Source organism: Euleptes europaea, chromosome 2 (genome assembly GCF_029931775.1).
Source record: "Euleptes europaea isolate rEulEur1 chromosome 2, rEulEur1.hap1, whole genome shotgun sequence".
NCBI lineage: Eukaryota > Metazoa > Chordata > Lepidosauria > Squamata > Sphaerodactylidae > Euleptes > Euleptes europaea.
The window spans coordinates 19,169,941-19,196,481 of NC_079313.1; the positions used below are offsets into that span (position 1 = coordinate 19,169,941).

General features: G+C 46.1%; 1 protein-coding gene across 3 annotated transcripts in view; it reads left to right on the plus strand.

The window, feature by feature from the left end:
• PRRX1 (paired related homeobox 1) overlaps positions 1-26,541 on the plus strand; it is a 73,991-nt gene that overhangs the window by 44,134 nt on the left and 3,316 nt on the right. For 2 of the 3 annotated variants that reach the window (XM_056845067.1, XM_056845068.1), the window contains exons 2-3: positions 14,739-14,914; positions 16,342-16,523. In XM_056845067.1, the coding sequence (XP_056701045.1) occupies positions 14,739-14,914; positions 16,342-16,523 (358 nt within the window). Of the gene's footprint in view, positions 1-14,738; positions 14,915-16,341; positions 16,524-22,592; positions 22,665-26,541 lie in introns of all 3 variants that reach the window. The other variant, XM_056845069.1, reaches the window with a different exon arrangement.

A 26,541-nucleotide genomic window follows, 5' to 3' on the forward strand; every position in this document is an offset into this window, starting at 1 on the left:
AGTAGGGTTGCCAACCTCCAGGTGGTGGCTGGAGATCTCTAGCTATTGCAACTGATGTCCAAGTGATAGAAATCAGTTCTGCTGGAGATAATGGCTGCTTTGGCAATTGGACTCTATGGCATTGAAGTCCTTTCCCTTTCCAAACCCTGCCCTCCTCAGGCTCTGCCCCCAAAACCTCCCGCTGGTGGTGAAGAGGGACCTGGCAACCCTCAGCATTTGCTCAATCAAGTCATGAGACACTATTCCCATGCACATTTCCCTGCCCTGTACCAACCAAAATTTCCAAACACTTTTCAAGAGTAACTTTAGAGTGCATTATAATAATCTTATTTCCTGAATCAGCCCTTAGATGTATGTAGCTAATAATCTTTTGATGTCCAGGAAGCAAGATGAGGCCTAGCCACACTATTAACCACTGGTGCTTGACTCCAGGTCTTCTGATTGGCTGACAGTGAAACACCCTGGTCAAAACTAGGGTTGCAGGCCTGGAAATCTCCTGGAATTACAGCTGATCTCCAAACTGCAGAGATCAGTCCCCCTGGAGAAAACGAATGCTCAGCCAACCATGCCCTCCCCCCAAACCTCCAGGAATCTCCCAACCTGGAGTTGGCAACCCTAGTCAGACCACATGCGCTTCAAAGGGGCCATGAGCAGAATGCCCAGTCCATCCCTATCTGTCTTCAAATTCTTGTTCTTGCCAATGGCAAACCCATTGGCAAGCAGTTTCAAGTTGAAGCAATGAGACAAATTGGATTTGAAGTCAGCCTTGATTCATACACACACACACACACACAATTCCAAAGAGATCCACCATCCCTGGGCAAGATGAAAAAAGTCTTTCATCCATGGAATTCATTGAGCAGCTTGTCTGCACTGAAAGACGAATGGAGCCTGGAATGTAATGAGCTGACTCAAGTTGTGTTGTTATTGGACCTTGTGCCTTCATTTCTCGAGTCCTAGTCGAGACAGATTTTGCCAGAGGGACCCATAAAGCATATTAGTGGTTCAGAGCTGGCTTTCTAAATGAAAATCTGCTTACGGTTCCAACAAGATCTTGGTATTATCCTGGGAACCCGTCTCATTCAAGCAAAGGCAATTTGTTTCTGTTCCTTCGCGTTATGAGCGAGGCCTTTGGTGGCCCGACGGTTGTGCTCTGGCTGGTATTTAGGTCTTTCACTACCTTGTAACACCCAATCAGCGCTGGTGAATTACGGCATCGCTGCTCTTTTCCCAGCTATTCACAACTAGACAGAGCTGGCCAGGAAGGTGATCTGTAGCCGGATGTTTGTGGTTTTGCAAATGGAGCCTACAGATGGATTCTTGATTTAGACCGGTATTTGTTTACGGGTGAATCCAGCTGGCAATGGTATCAAGGCTGTTTTGTGTTGAATATTTGCAGGCCCCCAGTGCTTACTCTATAACGCATACAATACAAATCAATTTCCAGATAGCAGTAACCTCAGGTCTCTTCTTAATGGAGAGAGCACAATAGCAAGGGAACTCCAGAATCAATGAGTTGTAGGGTGGCCAACCTCCAGGTGGTGGCAGGAGATCTCCTGCTATTGCAACTGATCTCCAGCCAATAGAGATCATTCGCCTATGGCATTGAAATCCCATCCCTCTGCAAACCCCGCCCTCCTCAAGCTCCGCCCCACAAATCTCCTGCCAGTGGCAAGGAGGGACCTGGCAACCCTAATGAGTTGGGTCTGGTCAAGCTTAGCAAATCACAAATGAAGAAAGGGTTACTAGGAGGGAAGACTTGTCAGGGACTAGCCCACAAACTTATTACCTGCCCTTCTATGATGATTTTCCTCTTGATACCTTGCTGAAGGATCATTACCAACACAATACAAGAAGAAGAACAGCAAAATAATATTGGATACATTACCTATATGGATGTTGAATTTTGTCTATTGGACTGAGTCACATTTGGATGTTATATTGCAACTATACACTGTATATACTTAGGATTAGGATAGGTTGTTGTTATAGTATTGATAAGATAACACATTGTATATATTGTAGCATTTGAATATGCTTTTTGCCCTTTGCGATACATTCGCGTCTGTGCTAATTTCCTAATCTCTGTTATAAGAGCACAGAGGTGTCTATCTGGAGGCAGGCAAATCTAGGCATGGCTGTGCTGCTCTCAGCCACTGCCTAATGTCAGGAATGGGCTGCCCGAGACATACGGGTGCTCCACTGGCGTAAGAGGCAGGGCGGTGTTTGTGACCCCTTCTGTTCCTCAATGAATTTCTTAACACATGAGGCTGTTAGTCCATGTGGATTCCTTGGCTCTGTGAAACAATTCTTCTGTGTTCAGAAGATACTGCTGGCTGGGGAAGGGAGGGGAATTCCAGAAGGATGTGTGACTGTCAGCGCCCTCTACCGGTGGATCATGGGCTCCAGCCCATCCGTGTGATGATTCTACCATCACAGAAGGGCAACACAGATGGTGAGGGGTCGGGAGACCAAATCATATGAGGAAAGGTTGAAGGAGCTGCGAATGCTTAGCCTGAAGAGGAGAAGACTGAGAGGGGATATGATAACCATGTTCAAGTACTTGAAGGGCTGTCACATAGAGGATGGTGCTGAGTTGTTTTCTATTGCCCCAGAAGGTCAGACCAGAACTAATGGGTTAAAATTAAATCAAAAGAGTTTCCGCCGAGACATTAGGAAGAATTTTCTAACAGAGCAGTTCCTCAGTGGAACAGGCTTCCTCGGGAGGTGGTAAGCTCTCCTTCCCCGGAGGTTTTTAAGCAGAGGTTAGATGGCCATCTGTCAGCAATGCTGATTCTATAACCTTAAGCAGATGATGAGAGGGAACACGTCTTGGTCATCTTTTGGGCATGTAGTGGGGTCACTGGATGTGTGTGGGGGAAGGTCGTTGTAAATTTCCTGCATTGTGCAGGGGGTTGGACTTGATGACCCTGGTGGTCCCTTCCAACTCTATGATTCCATGATTCTATGATTGCCCTGTTCTGGTTAACCCAGGCTAGCCCAATATCATCAGCTCTCAGAATCTAAGCAGGGTCAGCCCTGGTTAGTATTTGAATGGGAGACCACCAAGGAAGTCCAGAGTTGCAACACAGAGCCAGGCGATGGTGAATCACCTCTGTTCATCGCTTGCCTTGGAAACCCTATGGGGTTGCCATGAGACAGCGGCAACTTGACAGTACTTTCCACTACCACCACCAGAATGAATAAAGCTTGCATCTTTGATACAAAATTGAACAACTTTTATAAGGTGCTTTGAAAAAACAACAACGAAACAGCTTTACTTTTGTTGCTTCAAGTTGACCTTGAAGGTTGGTCAAGGCCCAAGTCTCTTGTTGAAATGGCTTGTATTTTCCCCAGCTGAAGTGTGATCAGCACAGCGTGCCTGTGTGTTTTCCTTCCATCCTACAACAATGCTTAAGGGACCTCCTTCAGCCCTGCCTTTCTGGGGAGATTGCCTTCAGGGTTATAAGGTCACTGGGTTCCCAGTATGTAATCATTTCTGAGTGTGCTCGGTTCTTGCAGATTGCAAAAATACTTTACAACAATTGTACTAGGAATTATGATGGAAAAGAATAATCACAACAGACAAAGGAGGAGATGTGCTTGCTGGAAGAATCATAGAATCATAGAGTTGGAAGGGACACCAGGGCCATCTAGTCCAATCCCCTGCACAATGCAGGAATTTCACAACTACCTCCCTCACACACCCCCAGTGACAAAAAAATGTATGTTTTGTTCTGTGGGGCATATGATCGAATCTTATAAGGCATATTGTCACCCACCTGGGCTTCTGCTGTGACCAAACAGGTTTTTCTCTTTTTTACCACCCCCCAGATTTTCCCTGTTCTCATCTTGTTTCTAGTGCCAACTGCAGTAGAAAACCGAGCCGATTATTCCGCAGACCTCAGCCAAATGAGTATTTTGTTACAGGCAGCCTGAAGCTTTTAAAACATTCCTAATCCATTTCTGGATTTTCCCCTCTATTCACAAGCCACATTCCATCCAATCGGAGAATTTCCTCTTTCACAATAGCCTCCAAATGCTTCTTTCCAAGAACTTTTGTGTCAGTGAAATTGAAAATTCTACCCATGGCTTCAGGAAGGGGCTGAGGATAAGAGAGTTTTGGAGTGAGCAAATCAGCATGCCTGGGCATGGGGGTGGGGGGCTTCATTGCTCTTAAGTGTGTATAAGTGTTACCTCCTTGAATGGGATGTTTCTCTCTTTGTCTTAACCAGGGAGCTGCCTTCTGACACCTTTTCTTTCTGTGGCCATTTCTGCATGTTCAATTTTGATGCTCGCTCAAAGCTCTTTTTTAAAATGCGCCTTTAAAAATGCCTATTCATGGTCCTGACCCCAAAGGAGAAATTCCGCCAACCACCCACCCCCTCCTCTGTCATTCGTTAGCATAGCCATTAGCATGTGCATAGCTAATGCGCTGCTGTTGTTTTGCATGGTTCCCTCTGGTTATTCTTTGCAGCTATGGCGGAGCAAACACAAAAGGTTGACCCAAACAGGACACAGGGTCTTATTCCAAGACACTGAAATACTGGACAATTCTACCAACTATTTTGTCAGATTGCACAGAGAAGCCATTGAAATTCATAAACATCAGCACAACTTTAACAGAAAAGAAGAGAGTTTAAGAATGAATAAGGCTTGGCTTCCTGTCCTTAAAACCTCCAGACTAACAAAGACTACAGACCACAATAGCCAAGCGGATTAGCCTTGGATTCCACATGTTAACAGAACACTTCAGGATACAATGATTCCACATTAACATACCACACCCTCATTAGCACATTATCTTGATACTTACAGGACAATGATTTGCACATTACCTTTAATACTTTGCAGGACAATGACTCAGCTCCAACCCAACCCCCTTCTGACTATATATTACTCTTCCTACACACTTGACACTGAGAGACACTGTCCTTCAGTGTTACTCCTCTGAAGATGCCTGCCACAGCTGCTGGCGAAACGTCAGGAAAGAAAATACCAAGACCACGGTCACACAGCCCGGATAACCTACAAGAACCAATGAACTCTGACCGTGAAAGCCTTCGACAATATTTTTACAAAAGGTTGTGTTAAGTGGGCTCTTTTGTAATGCGAAGCAGGTCTGCGCTGCTTTGCAGTCACTTCCGAAATGACGGTTCAGCGTGCAAAATTCAAAAAATCTGCGGGGCAATTCAGCCTGGAACGCGCTGCAAATTACCATGCAAAAATGGCCTCTGTGTCCTTTGTTCTTCCCATTCTCCATATGGATTTTCATGGAGTCACATGCCTCTACAGGTCTCTCATGTAAAAACATATTTCCATATGATGCCAGATGATGCCATATTTCCACATGATGCCAGATCAGCCGTCAACTTCGGCTTCTGTCTCCTTTCGACTGTAACCTGCATGTGAACTGAATCTACTTGAATAAATGTAAGTTTTACTTTTTGTAATATACTTCTTGGGAGATTTCTTTACTGCCCTCAATATCACACTTCCATGACTGGGCAAACTCTGCTATATTAACCAAATATCCCAATATTTCAAACCTTTTGAAATAAACCTTTTGAAAAGTCACCGTTCCAGTGGAACTCTTTGATTCAGATGGACTTTCTTTCAAGAGGAGTGAAGGGGCGATAGCCAGTATCAGATGCAGAGTGAAAACAAAACATCTGTAAGCATACTGTGTCAAGTGGTTTACATTCTCAATAAGTGCCCCCCTCCCCCTTGGAACTGCCTCCCTTCCCGAGAGAGTATCTACATGAGAAATTTCAATCAGGAAGGAAAGCAAAGATACCCAAATGATTTTGAAGCACGTTAGCTCACTCTGCCAGTGTTGATAGATCCAGGAATATCAAATGTTTCTAGAGGACAGATGTAAGAGGTTTATTAAATAATAAAAAAACAAACAATTTCACAGTCTATAGAATTTGCTTAATTTATTATTGTTACGTCCCTGGATTCCTTTAGAAAATCCCTCCTTACCCCCAAGTCAGCCATTTATTCATCCGCTTCATTTTTCAAAAGCAGGGCCAAATTTCAGTGCTCTGCTGCACCTGTAGATGCAGAACGGACTTCTGACCTCACTGTACTGGAGTTTGACCATACTTACCACATTGCAGTTGATCTGGATTAGGTGTGCTTGAGCCACAGAACTGGATCTTGTTCTGACCTATCGGCTGACAGTCCGAGAGTTGGGAGGTCAACAAGCTGCTACTTGCAAGAAGGCAGAACTATAGGATCCAGAACAGAAGAGTCTCCAGTTCCAATATTTTGGAAGCTGGTAGGTCCTGGTCAGCCAAGTGCACACATGAACACACGAAGCTGCCTTCTGCTGAATCAAACCATTGGCCCATCGAGGTCAGTATTGTCTACTCAGACTGACAGCGGCTTTCCATGGTTACCAGCAGAGGTCTTTTACATCACCTGCTCCCAGGTGCTTTCATAAAATCATAGAGTTGGAAAGGAACCACCAGGATCATCTAGTCCAACCCCCTGGTCAACCTCCAGGGAAGTAGAGCTTACCACCTCCTGAGGAAGGCTGTTCCACTGAGGAACTGCTCTGTTAGAAAATTCTTCCTAATGTCTACATGGAAACTCTTTTGATTTAATTTCAACCCATTGGTTCTGGTACGACCTTCTGCGTCAACAGAAAACAACTCGGGACTATGCTCTATATGACAGCCCTTCAAGTACTTGAAGACAGTTATCATATTACCTCTCAGTCATCTCTGCAGGCTAAACATACCCAGCTCCTTCAACCTTTCCTCATAGGACTTGGTCTCCAGACTCCTCACCATCTTTGTTGCCCTCCTCTGGACACATTCCAGCTTGTCTACATCCTTCTTAAGTTGGGTTGCCCAAATACTGAACACAATACATTTCATCTGGAGATGCCATGGATTGAACCTGGGACCTCCTGCATGTCAAGCAGATGCTCTGCCACTGAGCCACAGCCCCTCAGGTGTTTAATCAGCCTCAGTTCTTTAAGTAGATCAGCTTCTAACATAGACAGGATCCATGGCCTCTTCAAAGCAAAGCAGCATTTGTCAGTCTCTTAGTTCTTTGTGGCAGCGAAACTATGTTTTGGCAGCTTCAGCTCATCATAGCTCCAAAGGTACCAAGCAAAACATCACCGTTTTAAACTGCATACGCGCAAAAAATTTAGAGGCACCTCTCGTCCAACACTATATTAATCTACAACATTCAGACACTGACATATTGTTTTTTGTTCTCTGGCAGTTTAAAACGAAACCTTTCCACATTCAAGATGCTAAGAAGATTCTACTCCAACAAGAATCCCGCCTCATCCATGCGTTCCAAACCCTTACACCTAACGGACTTAACAATGAGTTTGATCTTTCTTGCTTTATATAAATCAAATCAGATCACTATAAGGACATGTACTTTGATTCATGGACTATTGAACTTTTATTCTCCCGGGCGGGAGTCTCCCGACCTGGGCATTTTCATTTTTTGGTTCTTTGTTCTTTTGCTATCTATGGACATTGTTTTATCATTATTTTGTAACTGTTGCTATGATGCATATGATGTTTATGTTTCTTGGTTACTGGCATGAGGTTAATGCCTTTATACCATTATAATTTATTTGCTACATTCCAGTGTGATTCGTTCTTTTTGAGTCCCCGTGCCGCCATTTTCTCCAATTACATTAACTCTGGCACAGATGTTTTCACTTATTGTATCCTAACTACCTGGCAGTTGGCAACCCTGGTGGGGAAACAAACCCAGTGTCAGACTCAGGCATCTGTTCCTAGCATCCCCAAAAGCACACACGCCCAGGCAGGTGATCCTAAGCAATGCTACTTTATTAGGAGCAAAAAGACAGATTAAAAGAAGCTGACTGCCTCACACGCAGGTGAGGCTGCTAATGACTTTCGGATCGCGAGGTACAGGTTAAAAGCATTCTAGGCAGGGAAAGCGAAACAGTGAAGTTACTTCGAGATAGTGATTCCCAGGGAGAGAAGCCATAACATCTGAGAGAAGCCATACATCTGAGATAATCAGAGGAACCGAAACTGTACACAGGAATAATGAGCTTGAGAATCAGACCTTGAGAAGCAGCCAGGCTCTGGCCTTGAAAGGAAGCCAGCCCCTGGCCTGCATATGTCTTAAGCCTGTATCTCAGTAGGTAGCATGGACCTGACACCCAGTTCACCAGATTAGTTTCCCCCACTTGTGTGGAGAAGTGGGGAATCAAACCTGGTTCTCCAGATCAGAGTCGACCGCTCCAAACCACTGCTCTTAACCACTCCACCCTGCTGGTTCCCTGGATTGGACTTTCAATATATAAATATCCCTGCCCATGCAAAGATTTTAGTGTCCTATAGACCCAATGCCAAGGGCTCATTTTCCCAATAAATAGGAGCTCTTCACTTTCAATGGCACGGCCAATAAACTTTCTCTCATGCTCTTCCATGGTCTTCCCCCCATTGTATATGACTTTGATTAGTTCAAGAATTTGTGCTTTAAAAAAAGCATGATTCCCCCTCCCCAAAAGTCTGATTTTTACAAAGCATGTTAAATATACTCCAATAGCTGAAGAATTTCAGTGACCTTTCCAAAGCAGACATTCTTTATGTGCTTCCCCCTCCCACTTGTTTTTCATCTCTCTAATATCTTTTCTTTGGGAAGAAATCTGGGAACTGAACTGAACAAACGACAAGCTAAATTGTACTGAGTATGATCCAATAGAAAAGAAAATAGCAAGGGCCTCTCTGTTCCAGTAGGGGTGTAATAAAGAATTTGCAGCAGCTTTCCTGCATGCTCCTGGGAGGTTTTGTGGTATCTGCAGTTGAACTGGACACCCACTCATACAATGAATAGGGGAAGACTTGGAAATAGGTGATGGAAAGGCTAGGTAGGAGGAAGAAGGGTCAGGTATCTCCCTTCTTGTGATCCTTCTCTCTTACTTTGAAGCAGTTAACAACAGCTGCCTTCCAGGAGATGATCCTAGATGAGGAGGCCAATTTTGCATGGCAGATGGGATTAATCTTGTCTTCTGTGTTATCTGGCAGTGTTAATCCAGACTTGATAGTAACCAAGGTGTAGTATCTATGGCATGCGGTCTTTCTTCCTTGTCAAGTTTTCTGTATAGAAAAGAAAAGAACAAATACCCCAAATACTGAAATTATCAAATATTATTATATAATGCTTACACATTCATGTCTGCATGTAAAGTAACGAAAATCACATATATTGTTCAGGCCTCACAATATTAAACAGTGGTTACCAAAGGTGTTTTAAATGCAGATACTGCAATTACACAAAATAATAATATTAACTGGCGTCAAAATATCAAAACAGTTTAACAGCTGTGACCTTGTTCCATTGAGCTGTATCTGACAACTATCTTGTTTCTCTCTTCTTAACAAGTACCTAGGTTCAAAACTTGTTTAGTCAAAAAACTTCATCGGAAGTCTTGCAATAAGCTCACAAAGACCTTGGAGACTACTGCCAAAAAAAATATATCTCTTGATCCTCAAGGTTACTCTTCTAGGCTGTGCCTCCGTTCCCTCTTGTAGAGTGTTCGTATTTTTTTTCCTTTTCTTTTCTACACTGGATTGTTATCATTACCCCTCCCACTCATATTTATATTCAGTTTTCTGTATGGCAGAAGCTCAGATACTGAGGGTCTGTACTCATTATCTGAGACAGCTTAGAGATTTTGTTTTGAGTACCTCACATCATGCTGCCTTTCTGAATGAACTGACAGAGACAGTCTTAGGTTTGGTATTGAGGTCCCCCCAGCTTTGTAATATTAGGGATATCAGTATCCACCAGCTTGTCTGTCACTGCTCAGGACTTCATAACTGCTGTGACAATCATGGGGCTATCCCAGGATGTGTTAATTCCTAGACATGATTTGATGTCCTCTACTGATCACGGTGAGGTGACATGGGCTAGTCACATTTCTCTCGGAACTCTCTGAGCCCCACCTACCTCACAAGGGAGAGAAAGGGAAGGTGATTGTAAGCCGGTTTGAGACTCCTTAAAGGGAGAGAAAACCGGGTTATAAATTCTTCTTCTTCTTCTTCTTCTTCTTCTTCTTCTTCTTCTTCTTCTTCTTCTTCTTCTTCTTCTTCTTCTTCTTCTTCTTCTTCTTCTTCTTCTTCTTCTTCTTCTTCTTGATTATTACCTTGTCATGGTCAGATCACAACCTGGTGAGATGTGAACTTTCAGGGACTCCCCCTGAACTCTGCAGGACGGGACAGCAAAATAGTTTGGTCCACCCTTGAAATTTAATGGAACCGGATGGTTTTCTAATCACCCTCAGGGAGTTTCCTGTTGATATGATTGTTCTACCATGCCCAAGTGTCCCACCTGATCAGTTTAGCTCCATTGGGATAGCAAATAAGCAGAAATAATGGCTAGAACGCAAGGGGAGGAAAACACGGTGGCTATATTGGATGCATAGTTTAGAATGCATGATAGAGTTTATTATTTCAGTGATGATAGCGAAGAACCATCAGTTCTTCTGTCACCATCACTTCAGTGCTGTGTCATCCAGAAGAGCTGTTACAGATGGGATGGGACTGCCAATATCCCCACAAACATTTCTTGCAACCCTCAGCAGGTTGCTATAAATTATACATGGTATGGAGACAGTGGACAGGGAGAAGCTTTTCTCCCTTACTAGAACACGGAGTCATCTGCTAAAACTGGAGGGTGAGAGATTCAAAACAGACAAAAGGAAGTATTTCTTCACACCACGCATAGTTAAATTGTGGAACTCCCTGCCCCAGGATGTGGTGATGGCTGCCAACTTGGAAGGCTTTAAGAGGGGAGTGGACATGTTCATGGAGGAGAGGGGTATTCATGGCTACCAGTAAAAATGGATACTAGTCATGATGCATACCTATTCTCTCCTGGATCAGAGGAGCATGCCAATTATATTAGGTGCTGTGGAACACAGGCAGGATAATGCTGCTGCAGTTGTCTTGTTTGTGGGCTTCCTCAAGGCACCTGGTTGGCCACTGTGTGAGCGAACTGCTGGATTTGATGGACCTTGGTCTGATCCAGGATTGGCCTTTCTTGTGTTCTTGTGCTATTACTTACTTGCAAAGCATTTAGTGGCTAAAACAACCTGCATCCCTTCCAATCTACACTGAACATTGTTTGCAGTGCTGGTATAGGACAGTCCAGTAATCTCTTCTAGTCCCATTTGCTTGGATCAGTTTGAGTTGATGTAGAGCTGCAGATGTTGACATTCTTGGAAAAGAATGGTCCCCCAACGTCTGTAGGCTGCTCATTTGGATTTATTGCATCTGAGTGCCGACGGCTAGTTCAGTCCAAGAGATAGTCAACACATCACTGAAAAGGGGAACAATAGCAGACATCCTGACAAAGAACACTGAGAAGACTTTCCTGGAGAAATAATCTTTATACCCTGAAATCTTCTTTATACCCTTATCAACCAGTTGCAAATTTCCTTTTAGGCAAAGTGCTGAATGCTGATGCTAGTAGCGGAAATGGATTACATAGACCCACTTTAATTTGAATTCCAACCCTGTTTTGTGAATAAAACTGCCCTGGTCACTGTGGTATATGATCTACAGTGGGTCAGGGGGACAATAACCTAGCAGCTTTCGATAACATTGACCAAGGTATTCTTCTGGATTTGGGGTAGGGCTGTAAAAGCATGTGCTTTGTATCCAGAAGGTCTCAAGTTCAATCCCTGGCATATTCAGTTAAAAAGGATCAGATAGTAACTGCTTTTAAAAACTTCTACCTGAGATCTTGGAGAGCTGCTGCCAGTCAAACTATATTGATGGATTTAGCATGGCAGCTTCATGTGATTACAGTCTAGGATGGGGTTTGGAGGCACTATTCTCTGGTGATCAATTTTTCCTGTCTGTTGAGTTGATTCCACAGTGTGGTTGGTGCTGGGATATTGCCGCTCTGCCCCATAGCATTTATGAAATGGGAGTACTACATTTCTATCTAATGTAGAAACTACAGTTCTATCTAAGGGCATCCTTAGATGAAAAGTATTTGCTGGTAGTGGGCTGGATGTGGGCTAGAACATTCAAGCTCAGTCCAGACAAGATGGATTCATAGACATTACAGTTGACCAGGGTGTTGATATCTGAAGTATGCTCGAGGGGGGTTTTGTTCGCCAGAAAGGATCCAGAAGGAGCTAAGATTTAGCCTTGTGGGCGGGTGCCAAATATGTCATCTGAGGCTCAAAGCACCTTTCACCAACTGGTGAGCCAGCTGTGGTCCTTCCTTGGGAAACAGGATCTTGACACAATTATTCATGCCTTGGGAGACATTCAGGTTAGATTACAGCGAAGTGTTATATGAGCCCTGCCTATGGAAAGCATTTGGAAACTGCAGCTAGTTCAGTATGCAGTGTCCAGATTATCACGTGGGATCTACAGAACTCATCATCTCTCTCCAGCACTTAAAGACCTACACTGGCTGCCAGTTTGTTTTCAGGGCCAATTCACATAAAACCCTAAACAACCTGGAAACAGGGTCCGAATGACTGTCTGCTGTCCTATGGGGCAGCTCACTCATGAACATTTTATTTTGTCATGTTGCTTGAATGGTTCTTGTTGTGTTGGACTAGGACCAGGAAGATCGGGTACAAATCTCTGCTCACCATGAAACTGTTGCTTGTTTGATCAATGTAAATATTGATGCAGGGTGTGCTCTAGGGGAAGCTAATGTATATTTTATATTGCCCAGAGCTTACTGTATGCTTTTCTGATTGGTTTGTTTTTCCTGCCGCTTGTGGTGCTTCTTTTTTTCCTGTAAATTAGACTTAGGTAGGGTTGCCAACTTCCAGGTGGTGTCTGGAGATCTCCCGCGATTACAACTGATCTCCAGGTGACAGAGGTCAGTTCACCTGGAGAAAACAGCCACTTTGGAAGGTGGACTCTATGGCATTATACCTCACTGAAATCCCTCCCCTCGCACTTGGCCTGTGTGCTCCTGTCAGGGCAAACAGCATGTTTCGCTGTTTGCCCTGGAAGGAGGTGGCACCAAGCACGAAACAGCAGCCACCGCTGCTGCTTTGGGCTGGGTGCTGGAGGGGGCGACTTCAATGCCATAGAGTCCAATGGCTAAAGCAGCCGTTTTCTCCAGGGGAACTGATCTCTGTCACCTGGAGATCAGTTGTAATAGCGGGAGATATCCAGACACTACCTGGAGGTTGGCAACCCTACCTCTATGGCATTGCACCATGCTGAGGTCCCTCCTCTCCCCAAGCCCCACCTCCCTCAGGCTCCACCCCCAAAATCTCCAGGTATTTCCCAACCCAGAGCTGACGACCCTAGATATGAACCAAATAGCACAGTCCTGTGTTGTAAGCCTTTAGTTTCGGTGCAAGACAGCCGGGAGCCACTAGGGTTTCCAGCTCTGTGGCTCTTGGTCTTGGCCTCGTGACTCTCAGATGAAATTCAGCTCTGCTTTATGCCTCTAGTATAGGGTTGCCAGGTCCCTCTTCGTCATTGGTGGGAGGGTTTGGGGGCGGAGCCTGAGGAGGTGTTTGGAGAGGGGAGGGACTTCACTGCCATAGATTCCAACTGCCAAAGTGGCCATTTTCTCCAGGGGAACTGATCTCTATCAGCTGGAGATCAGTTGAAATAGCAGGAGATCTCCAGCTGGTACCTGGAGGTTGGCAACCCTACTCTAGTCCCTTGCACTTCAGGCCAGGGATCAGAGCTGCAAATTTCTTGATCCTCTCTCTTGCTTTGCGCCTCCATAATGAAAACCATGGTGACAGCCTTCCTTTAACAGCGTATAACATTACACCCTCTTTTAAGTTTCTGGGGGGTGGGGAAACATTCTTAAGATGTGTTTCTCACGCTCCTGCATCTCACCCACAGTCCCTTTTGCTAATGGGGTTAAGTGTGCTGCTTCTTCTACTAGACTGTCAAGCACCCATATAGGAACTCTTTCTTTTCTGCTCCTTATGGATGGACAGCACAGCCATGAGTTCTTTTATTCTGGGCTCTATGCCCAGCCTAGGTCACAAATGTTTGATGTGTGATTCCCAAGCAGGGATCTGAAGATTAGCGACAACTCTGGACATGCACAAAAGCTTTGGCACACTGGAGAGAGTCTCCACAGTCAGCCCACTGGCCCACAGTTGCTTATTTCTGCAGTTATTATTGTTGTAGAATATTACCCTAACAAGGAAAGAAGAAGAAAAAACCCAAACAAAAATTCTCTTTCTCTCTGAATAGTAAATTACAAGTTAACCAACAAGTCTATCCTGTATTCCCTTCAGTCTCTCTGAAAGATATGTATATTGAGGGCAGGGTGGATAAAAATCAATGATTAAAAATAAATTTAAAAAACGTGTTTTTTGGAGTTCATTCACTTTGCAATAATTTCATAATTATCTATCGATGTATTTCCAATAGTATAACCAAATCAGTATTTTTTGATATAACTAAAACTAATCTGAAAAGTGATTACAGTAAAAATGAAACTTTCATCTGGTAGTAAATATTAAGATAATACCAGCAAGAATGAGTCTTTACGTAGAAAACCATGATTTAAGTCAAAGTTTACTCACTAGTGATTTAAATCGATTTGATTTAAATCAGATCCACCCTGACTGAGGGTTTTTGTAATATGCATATTCATTTGAACTGATTAAAATTAGAGAAAGGACCCCCCCCCCCCATCGCTTTACATTGAGGTTGAATGCACACAGTCTATCTCAGCTATAGATTCAACTTTTCTGTTCTTTCCTGTGCCAGGTGACCAGTTAAATTCGGAAGAGAAGAAGAAGAGGAAACAGAGAAGGAACCGAACCACCTTCAACAGCAGCCAGCTGCAGGCGTTGGAGAGAGTCTTTGAGCGGACGCACTACCCAGACGCCTTCGTACGAGAAGACCTCGCGCGCAGGGTCAACCTCACTGAAGCCAGGGTTCAGGTAACGAGCCAGACTCAAACCTGGCCTTGGATTGAATGTGTATATGGGCATCCCAAACATCTCAAGCCCATACCACCGGGCATGGAATTGGGAGAAGGAGAGCCCGGGGCATAGGGGAGGGAGGGGTTGGGCCATGACTGCACATGCTGGAGCCAGGCATTGGGGCAGTGTCAAATGCACCAGGCGGGGATTTTGCAACCTCCAAAAAGGCCCCCACAGGAGCTTCAATTTTTTCCCCATAGGCTACAATGGGCACAATTTTTTTCGGTAAACCTGGAAATAAGCTGAATATCAATATTTACCGGTATGGATATTTGGCTTATTTCGAGTTTACCGTAAAAAATCGGGACCATTAAACCTGAATCCGAAATTTACCGATGTTTTTTTTTTTTTGCACAACCCTAACCCAAGTACTGACCAGGGCCGACCCTGCTTAGCTTCTGAGATTTAATGAGATCAGGCTACCCTGGGCCATCCAGGTCAGGGCTCACTGCAGGACCTAGTTAAAAATGAGGTCTCTTCTTGCTCTAGATGAGATTGGTGCATAATCAATCCAAATCTGTTTTAAATTGCATTTGATTTCAGCGAGACATATACACTGGTGCCGAAATCTTTAACATTAAAATCCGGAGGACTTACAGGTGCTTCGTTTGGGTTGTACCATGTTCAGGGTCTTTCTCCCAAGGAACTGACAGTCACTTGCTAGACAGTTTGGGCTCTTTCTGCGCTAGACTTTAATCAAAACCCATGAAATTCCATAGTGGAGGGAAAATAGCTCTTCTGTTCTAGAAGCAACTGCAGAGGTTTTCTGCTTTAACAATCAGACGGAACTTGGTGGAAAGAGAGGAGGCAAATTTATTTCTATTTTTAAAAGAAAATTTATAGCACAGGCAAAATTCTAGGCCAGGTAGGGCTGCCAAAAAAAATCTTGTCGGGCTATGGGCTTTGCAGAGCTTCCCATAGAGGCGCCATCTCTACTTTACATCCCAGAAATGTACACTTGCTGCTTTTGTTCAGGTGTCAGTCATGGGCTGCTCAAGACTGTTGGCTGGAGCTTGAAAAGGAGGGGCAAAGATGGGTGTGTGTATGTGTGCCTGTGTGTGTAGCTTCCTGCTGCTGGGTGTAGACAATCCCCACAACAGACACCTTGTGAGGTAGGTGGGGCTGAGAGTAGGGTTGTCAGCTCCGGGTTGGGAAATACCTGGAGATTTTTGGGGCGGAGCCTGAGGAGGGCAGGGTTTGGGGAGGGGCGGGGCTTTGCCCCCCATAAATCTCCAGGTATTTCCCAGAGCTGGCCAAATCCATTGTAAATGGACATCGTTCCTTAAGAAGGGAAAGGGCTCGAACGAACCGTCTGTCCAAGCAGCAAGAACATTCACCGCTTTGCATGTCACCGCTATCACTGATGTGCCGTCCTCCTTTTCTAGGTGTGGTTTCAGAACAGAAGGGCCAAGTTTCGCAGGAACGAGAGAGCCATGCTGGCCAACAAGAACGCATCCCTCCTCAAGTCCTACTCAGGAGACGTGACTGCAGTGGAGCAGCCAATTGTACCAAGACCAGCTCCAAGGCCCACTGACTATCTCTCCTGGGGGACCGCTTCTCCATACAGGTGATGTTCTAACCAGTCTCTCTACTCTACCAGCATTTCCCTTTTGTGTCTAGCCAGTTCCTACATACAAACACTTCAGAGAAATCTGATGAAATAAACAGCACGGGTAAGAACCACCGTTTCTGCTGCAATCCTAGAAAAAATTTCCAGAGGGGTTCAGATTTGTGCTGCTTTGCATCGATCCACTATGGGCAGTTGGTCATAGCTATGTCAGACTATGTTAGAACTCACTTGTTTTCCCAAGATTTGTCCATCTGTGTACAGGGTTGTATATAAATCTTTTTAAAAATGTTATATTTGTGACTTGGAGGTAGAACTGACCTCTTCTTCCACATAGTCTGGGCCAGGAAGGGAAAACTAGTCCAGAGTAGAAGGTCAGTTCTGTCAGGATTTAGTCCTGAACAAACTTAACAAGTTGCCCAGGTCTTTTAGCCCTTCTTGTCTAGTGGCTGGAAGTCCCATGTCCAATCCAGACTTTGGGAGTCTCTCTTTCCTTGGGGGACTGTAACCTCCTATCTGTGATAACCATGGAGTGCAGGTCTCATATGTTTGACTGCCCAGCTCATGTTTTTACAACAGCCATCTATCTCACCCTTCCTGTCCTAGCTAGAGAGAAGGTAATGACGCCAGTGCTGGTCGAGGCATACTAAGAAGCCAAATATTGCTTTTCACAAACTTAACTGTAGTTAAAATAAACCATGGTTATGTCTGACCTTAAGGCCCTTTTGCAAAGATTCCTGGGAAATGGCCTCTTTCCTTTCCCAAATGTAACGTTTTGTAAAACCGGCCCCACATTTCAGCTCCCAACATCAGTACTGCTTTTGTATCTGACACTGTCCTCTAATTACAGCCAAATTATAAGCAAATCCCAAGTTTCCATAGCAATGGAGGGTGTAACGCCTGCCAAAATGAAAAACGGTTCCCAGGCTTGGTCATTTCCCCCCCCCTTCCCACGTCATTGGCAGCCCTTGTCATCTGCTACCCTGATAGATCATCCTTTGAAATCCAGGGTTCCCCCCCTTTTCCCCCTTAAAAAAAAAATCTAATGGAGGGTTGTGTAACACTCACAGAAAACTCTTCTGACAAAACCCTGTACCACAAAGTTAAACAAACAAACCTAATGTGAACCATGTGAGGGGGAAAATAGGTTTTTGCTTGATACGTGACCACCTTTTGCTGCCACAGGAGTAGGGTTGCCAGGTCCCTCTTCGCCACCGGCGGGAGATTTTTGGGGTGGAGCCTGAGGAGGGCGATGGGAGGGGAGAGACTTCAATGCCATAGAGTCCAATTGCCAAAGCGGCCATTTGCTCCAGGTGAAGTGATCTCTTATCAGCTGGAGATCAGTTGTAATAGCAGGAGATCTCCAACTAGTACCTGGCGATTGGCAACCCTGTACAGGAGTGGGAAAGGCTGGGAAGAACTGTAAGACAGGCCTGTCTTGGCCAGTGGTTGTTCCCTGGGCACAGTCCATGATTGGGAAGTTCTCTTGTTTGACCTGTTTGACATGAGCAGTCTAGGTGTAGCCTTGTTTCACGATCTGTACGATGCACAGTTGCCTTTGCACTTCTTTAGCACTTTTGGTGTGGAAAAGAGCAGGTGGGGGTGGAATTTCCCCTTTTGCATTGGACTCGGGAGTCGGGAGTCTCGGGACCGGGCAAATGCATTGTTTAAGTCACAATTTGAAAACCAGTTTTGAGCGAGCATCAAAATAGACCTAACTGATCTTATGAATGAGGGAAAACCTGAGGACACATAACTGAAGCCCCCCCCCCTCAAACCAGTACGGCTCGGCACCAAACGGGGAAAAAAACAAGGAGGACGAGGCGCGGTTGCCGAGCAGCACCGGGGAGAGACTCATGCAAGCCACACTGTTGCACTCAACCCCAGGCTAGGAGCAAAAAACAAAAACACAGCACAGCACACACTTCTGCAGAGGCGAGCGGGCACACACCCTCTTCAGAACGGGCAAAGCCCCCCCCTCAAACCAGTATGGCTTGGCTCAACCCAAAACGGGAAAAAAACCAAGGAGGAGGAGGCGCAGCCCGGGTGCCAAGCGGAGAGAAACTCACTAGCCGCCGCACAGACTCAACTTCAAACTTTAAAACTTTAAAAGCAGAACACACACTCCTGCAGAGGCGAGCGGGCACACACCCCTCGGCAAAAAGGGCGAAAGCCCCCTTTGGCTTCCCCCCCACCCACAGAAACTGCTCCCCCCCCACACACAGACTCTGCTTCCCCCCCTCTCTCTCACACACACAGAATCTCCCCCTACACACACACACAGAGGAAAAAAATTATAGAGAAAAGCCCCAAAATGGGTCTTACTGTGGATGTCTTCTGACTCTTCTCTTCCATCAGGAGCAGGGACTGGGAGTCAGGACTCAGGAGTAATCCAATACGATTCCATTTATGCACGGGAGGTTTTGCCTTGGATTTGTCGCTCTCTAGATGCACAAGATCGTCTGCTCCCAATCATTCCAGTGGGTGGATGGGGGGAACTGCATAACTCGGGACCCCCTGCCCCGATCGTCACCAAACTTGGGGGTTCTTGCAAGAAGGGTCCCCTGAAGCTACACTGAAATTTTTGGACCTCTACCTCCAAAAATGCCTCCCCCGGAGCCATGGAAAGCCACAAATATGTTCTTATTTGCTTTATTCCAATGGGCAATTTTGGGGGGGACCCCTTCCAGGCCCCATATCCCGGTACCCCGACCCAATTTTTACAAAACTTGGGGGTTCTTGCAAGAAGGGTCCCCTGAAGCTACACTGAAAAGTTTGGGACCTCTACCTCCAAAAATGCCCCCCTGGAGCTATGGAAAGCCGCAAATGTGTTCTTAATCGCTTTATTCCAATGGGCAATTTTTGGGGGGACCCCTTCTGGGCCCCATATCTCGGGACCCCCTGACCCACTCTTTACAAAACTTGGGGGTTCCTGCAAGAAGGGTCCCCTGAAGCTACACTGAAATTTTGGGACCTCTACCTCCAAAAATGCCTCCCCTGGAGCCACGGAAAGCCGTGACTGTGCTGTAAATGGAATAAAGATGCACATTAAAGATGGGGGGACCCCTTCTGGACCCAAACTTTGGACCCCCTGACCCAATCTTCACCAAACTTGGGGGTTCTTGCAAGAAGCGTCCCCTGAAGCTACACTGAATTTTTGGGACCTCTACCTCCAAAAATGCCCCCCGGAGCTGTGGAAAGCCGCGAACGTGCACACGCACCCCCCCGCCCACGGGGATCTCTCTCTCACACAAACAGCAGCTGGGCTCACACACTCAACTGTGAATGATTGGCCAGAAGAAGACCCAGCTTGGCCACCGATTGGCTGCGGGAGAATGCTGCTTACTAACTGACGGTTATGCTGCTGATTCGGAGCCCCCGAATTTGCTGAATTTATTCAGCGATCGCCCCGAACTCGCCGAATTCGGCTCGTCGTTTTCCCGCCTTTTTTAAAATTCGGTTCTATCCAACCTGAAAACTGCCGAATCGGGGAAAATTCGGCTGTCTTTTGGTTTGGGACAAACCGAATCGACAGCCTTAGAAGAGAGTGGCTGAGGTGCTCAATAAAGGCCCTGGCAATGGGGGGGGGGGGTGGACTGAGCCCCCAAGGTACCAATTGCTTATGCTTGTAGAACAACATTGTGGATTAATAGAGTAGGGGTCCCCAACACAGTGCCTACCGACACCTTTCCCAGCACCTGTCTAATGTTTGTAAAAAGTGGGTGGGACCATGTGGGGATTTTACCCAGCAAGGGTATTGATTAGCTGTTGGAGTTTTGATTGGCTGAGCAGATTTTTAAGAACACTGCTTTGGCAGCAGCTGTCACCACAGCACAAGGATCTTCACTAGGTGACTGAAATTAACCTGCGGCGGCTATTTTCTGGTTGGCTATGCCTCCTGTGGCAGCCGTTTTGTGGCTGTGCCCTCCACATTGTGTCAGAATTCCATAGGTGCCCACAGGCTGAAAAGGGTTGGGGACCCCTATAACAGAGTCTCATTTGTTCTTTGGGAACAAGCCTGAGGGACTTCTTAAGCATCAGGAAGGATAACTCAAGCGTCTTCGGCTGCACCCACACACTGTTGGATATTGCACTATAACGATCAATTGCAACTAGGTCGACTTGTCCGCACCAGAAAATCTAGACCCAAAATGACTGCTACAACACAACCACAACACCAACTTGTGCCAACCTGGTTGATTTTTAATGGACTTGAACAGGAGTAACTCTGCAATGATTGCACTGTAAATCTGCTGGACTCCTCTAAATTCCTTTATTCATTCATTCATTTAATAACATTTATAATCCACCCTCACCAGCCAAGTCTGGGCTCAGGGTGACACATAATATTGGTTATACGATTAAAAATGTTAAATCAGATGAAAACCAGAGTTAAAAACCAGCCCTTACAAACACTAAGCTAACATCCAAGGGGCCGCTAATGTGAAATATGGCTATACCAAAAACCTGCTGCATTCCACATCCTGCACAAATAAGATGATTCTGTGTGTTTGTGTGTGTGTGTGTGTGTGAGAGAGAGAGAGAGAGAGAGCAGGTAAGGAGGCCAACATTGATGGGAACCAACCGTATCTGGCCTCAACAACAGGCCTGGTGGAATAGCTCTGTCTTGCAGGCCCTGCGGAAATCCCTGAGGTCCCCCAGGGCCCTGGTCTCACTTGAGAGGCTATTCCACCAGACATGGCCCGGGGCGGAGAAAACCCAAGCCCTGGTCAAGGCCAGCCGGACACTCTTTGGGCCGAGAACCACCAGCTAATTTGTATTTGAAGATCTGAATGCTCTCTGGGTAGGGTTGCCAGATCCCTCTTTGCCACCGGTGGGAGGTTTTTCAGGCAGAGCCTGAGGAGAGCAGGGTTTGGGGAGGGGAGGGACTTCAATGCCATAGAGTCCAATTGCCAAAGCGGCCATTTTCTCCAGGAGAACTGATCTCTATTGGCTGGAGATCAGTTGTAATAGCAGGAGACCTCCAGCTAGTACCCGGAGGTTGACAACCCTATCTCTGGGGAACACACCAGGAGAGGCAGTCCCACAGATACGAAGACCCCAGTTGTCATCAACTGCCATGGCTGCTTTCACTTGCAAGAGTTCTTGATATCTTCTTCCTTTTCCCTTTCTTTATGCTTGCCCTCGGCTCATTGTAAAATGGGGGTGGGGGTTAGGGTCGCCAGGTCCCCCTTTGCCACCGGTGAGAGGTTTTTGGGGTGGAACCTAAGGAGGGCAGGGTTTGGGGAGGGGAGAAACTTCAATGCCATAGAGTCCAATGGCCAAAGCGGCCATTTTTTCCAGGGGAACTGATCTTTGTTGGTTGGAGATCAGTTGTAATAGCAGGAGACCTCCAGCTAGTACCCGGAGGTTGGCAACCCTATCTCTGGGGAACACACCAGGAGAGGCAGTCCCACAGATACGAAGACCCCAGTTGTCATCAACTGCCATGGCTGCTTTCACTTGCAAGAGTTCTTGATATCTTCTTCCTTTTCCCTTTCTTTATGCTTGCCCTCGGCTCATTGTAAAATGGGGGTGGGGGTTAGGGTCGCCAGGTCCCCCTTTGCCACCGGTGAGAGGTTTTTGGGGTGGAACCTAAGGAGGGCAGGGTTTGGGGAGGGGAGAAACTTCAATGCCATAGAGTCCAATGGCCAAAGCGGCCATTTTTTCCAGGGGAACTGATCTTTGTTGGTTGGAGATCAGTTGTTATTAGCAGGAGATCTCCAGCTAGTACCTGGAAGTTGGCAACGCTAGGGTGGAGGTGGCAAGCTGGTATGAAAAGCCCCCTGACCCATTCAGGCCCAGGGAGTAATAGAACCGATTCCCACCAAAGCACACCCTCTGCAGAGATTAGAGCCGCCAGAAGCAGAAAATGATATGACACCTTAATGCCATTGCATTTGGCAGCTAGCTTGAGAAAGGGTGGGTGACATCGTCCCCAGACACGATGTCACTTGACTGTGCCACCCCTTTACAGGGACACGCCAATGTCACAATGGTGATCCCTGCAGTACCTGATGCACTCACATGGCTTATTATTTCTCCCTCCTCTCGCACTTTCTAAAATAGCTCCTCCACCCTCCTAAGATGTTGTTTGCGCGAGGGGTTCCCTAATGGATACTAGGAGAAGACTCTACAAAGGTAACTTTATGGAAAGGTCTGGTTGGGGCGGAAGCGGAACGGTTGCACAGCCATGCAAAGTCAGCTCGGATGCTGTAGAGTTAAGGGTCCCCTACCCCTCGCCCCCAGCTTTGCATGCAGTTTTGGCCCTGCCAGAGTCTTGCTTATGGGGATGGAAGGGCGAAACGTTGAGTAGAGCAAAACCTGACCTGGGCCCACCACTCTCAAGAGCTTAGTTGGCTGCTGCTCCAATTGTTCTTTGGAGAAGGGGACAACATTTTCCATTTGCGCTCCAAGTGGAATGAGAAAAACGGGGCAGGGTCCTTTGATATTCTCCTAGAGGGTGATGACTCCCTGACCCAGGATGTGGTCAACTTGGAAGGCTTTAAGAGGGGAGTGGACATGTTCATGGAGGAGAGGGCTATCCATGGCTACTAGTCAAAATGGATACTAGTCAAGATGCATACCTATTCTCTCCAGTATCAGAGGTGCATGCCTATGGAACACAGGTGCTGTGGAACACAGGAAGGATAATGCTGCTGTAGTCATTTTGTTTGTGGGGCTTCCTAGGGGCACCCAGTTGGCCACTGTGTGAATAGACTTGATGGGCCTTAGTCTGATCCAGCATGGCTTTTCTTATGTTCTTATGACATAGCCAGGGGTGCTAAATGGCCTCGACAGTCACAGTCCTGGCCTTAGGCTGCAAGACCACCGTGCGTCCTAGCCCCGATTCCAATACAACGTTCATCAGTTGTTTGGGTCTTTCTCTCTCTGATTCTTTAAGGAATCTGAGGACCACAGCAATTGGGTCACCCCTCTGCTCCTCCCAAGTCCCCAACCCTCTGGGCCAGGGTAGTTACCTCGAGGTCATCTCCCTGTTATCATCTCCCTTTGCTCCTGCTGCTTTTGGGCAATCTGCTTTCAGGACCACGGACAGGAAGTTGCTGACTCTCCCTCCCAGTAGTAAAGCGCTCCTGATAGCTTCCGGGCTCAGCTTCCGGGGTCCTCTGCCATCCTATTTACATAGCTATCCCCCCCTCTTCAAACAATTGTCTTAAACAGCAGTGAGGATGCTTAGAAGGCTGTAGGCATAATTTGGCTCTTGAGACACTTGCTGAGGGACTCTTTTCTCTCAGTTGATGATCTCTTCTCCCAGCTGTGATCCCTCATCTCTGCAGAGGGCGAGACCAAGTGGCGTAGTGGTTAAGAGCGGCAGACTCTAATCTGGAGAACCAGGTTTGATTCCCCACTCCTCCACATGAAGCCCGCCGGGCGACCTTGGGCTAGTCACAGTTCTCTCCGAACTCTCTCAGCCCCACCTACTTCACAAGATGTCTGTTGTGGGGAGAGGAAGGGAAGGCAATTGTAAGACAGTTTGAGTCTCCTTAAAAGATAAAGAATATTGGGGTATAAAACACCAACTCTTCTTCTTCTTCAAAGTAGTGTGGAGGGAAAGCAGCACAGAGCTTCCCCCCAGTTTACATTCAAAACCCTTCCTATAGCAGTGGCTTTCTCCAGCAACACCCTCCAGTTTTGCAAAGAATCTTCTGGCAATACCTTTGGAAGAAGAAGAAGAGTTGGTTTTTCTATGCCGATGTTCTCTTCCTTTTTAAGGAGAAGCAAACCGACTTACAATTGCCTTCCCTTCCCCTCTCAACAGGCACCTTGTGAGGTAGGTGAGGCAGAGAGAGTTCGGAAAGAACTGTGACTAGCCCAGGGTCACAGCCCAAGGACTAGCCCAGCTGGCTTCATGTGTAGGACTTTGCAACATGTAGCTAGGCACTACCTATGATCCCACAGGGTCCAGTGTCACAGTAATACAAAAGAGGCAGTGCACTCCAAAAATAGTTTTTTACTCTGTGGAGGGGAAATCTCTTTCATCAATTTATACCTTTTGCTACATAAACTATGTGAACAGCTTTCAGAAAGTGCCACAGATGCCAGAAGGGTATCCGTCTATTGTGTGTGTGTAAAGTGCCAACAAGTCGCAGCCGACTTATGGCGACCCCTTTTGGGGGTTTTCGTGGCAAGAGACTCTCAGAGGTGGTTTGCCAGTGCCTTCCTCTGCACAGCAACCCTGGTATTCCTTGTTGGTCCCCCATCCAAATACTAACCAGGGCTGACCCTGCTTAGCTTCTGAGATCTGATGAGATCAGGCTGACTTAGAATGGGTAACAATCAAAAATATACCCATGCTGTGTACTTAGGAGTGAATACAAAATCACAGCAACGTTGGCCTCAATAATGTAACAAGTATGTAACACTGAATAATCGAAATATCGAACAATGAAGGCTACATTATTGAATTAACAAATGAAAATGCTTATCTACGTAGGGGTGTATACCCAACAAGATGGTTTATAGCATATGATGCGGACTTATAATATGTTGTGTATGGTTAGAATACTTGGGTTAACTTCGTAATATACATTGTTGCTGGGTATACACCCATATGCAGATAAGCATTTTCATTTGTTAATACAATAATTTAGCCTTCGTTGTTCGATATTTCGATTATTCAGTGTTACATACTTGTCGTTATATTATTGAGGCCAACGCTGCTGTGACCTAGAATAGGTGTCAGCCATTTTCAACCGACAACAGCAGAGGAGACTGAAAATCAAATCCAATGCAGGAAGAGATGACAGTGGAAAGACAGTGGTGAGTGGGATATGTAAGCTTATAGCCCAGTTGCAGGATGGTGCCTTTCAATTGCAGCAAATAGACAAAGGCCATTTATGCAGGGTCAATTTTGATGCTCGCTCAAAGCTCTTTTTTAAAATGCGACCTTTAAAATGCTTAGTCACGGCCCCGACCCAAAAGGAGAAATGCCAACCCCCCCACTCGCCTGTTCCTTTGTTCCTTCCATTAGCCAACCACTGTTTGCATAGCTAAAGCGGGGCTGTCATTTTGCATGGTTCCTTGAGGGGATTCTTCGGTGTGGGGGCGGAGCAAATTCAAAAGGTCGCATTAAAGGGGCTCTTAAGAAATGTGAAGCAGGTATGCGCCGGCTTCACAGTCACTTCCTGAATGACGGTTCAGTGTGAAAAACTCAAAAAAAAAAATATGCAGGGCACTTCAGCCTGGAACGCGCTGCTAATTACCAAGCATAAATGGCCTAAGGAATGCTTCTAACTGCATCTAATGCTGATTTCCACACACACCCCACACACACACATTCAAGAGAGGAGTGCACTTTGCATAGAGGTGACACGTGCAAAAACTTTGGAAGGAAACTCATCTTCTCTTTCCAGAACTTCCAGTGTAGCTCGAAATATTTCAAAACACTGAGGCCCAAACTCAGGATGCTTCTGTGTTGCCATGTTGGAAGAGACCGCCAGGTTCTTGCATAGCTCCTGTTCGTGTCAGTGAGGAGAAGGAGGCATCAGATCCATCTCTTTCTCAGCTGATCTAAAATTTGAGGAACAAGGAAATGAGTTACTTATCAAATCAAAAATTCTGTATACTATAACTGCTGTGTGTACATATATACATGGGGGCTCTTTTGGAAATGATGTATGAACTAGAACCAGTGTGGTGTAGTGGTTAAAAGTGGTGGTTTGGAGTGGTGGACTCTGATCTGGAGAACTGGGTTTGATTCCCCATTCCTCCACATGAGCGGTGGAGGCTAATCTGGTGAACTGGGTTGGTTTCCCCACTCCTACACATGAAGCGTGCTGGGTGACCTTGGGCTAGTCACAGTTCTATTAAGAGTTCTCTCAGCCCCACCTACCTCACAGGGTGTTTGTTGTGGGGAGGGGAAGGTGATTTTAAGCCAGTTTGAGTCTCCCTTAAGTGGTAGAGAAAGTCGGCATATAAAAACCAACTCTTCTCCTTCTCCTCCTCCTCCTTCTACTTCTTCTTGATGAATGGATGTTCCTTGTGGATGGGGTTCTTT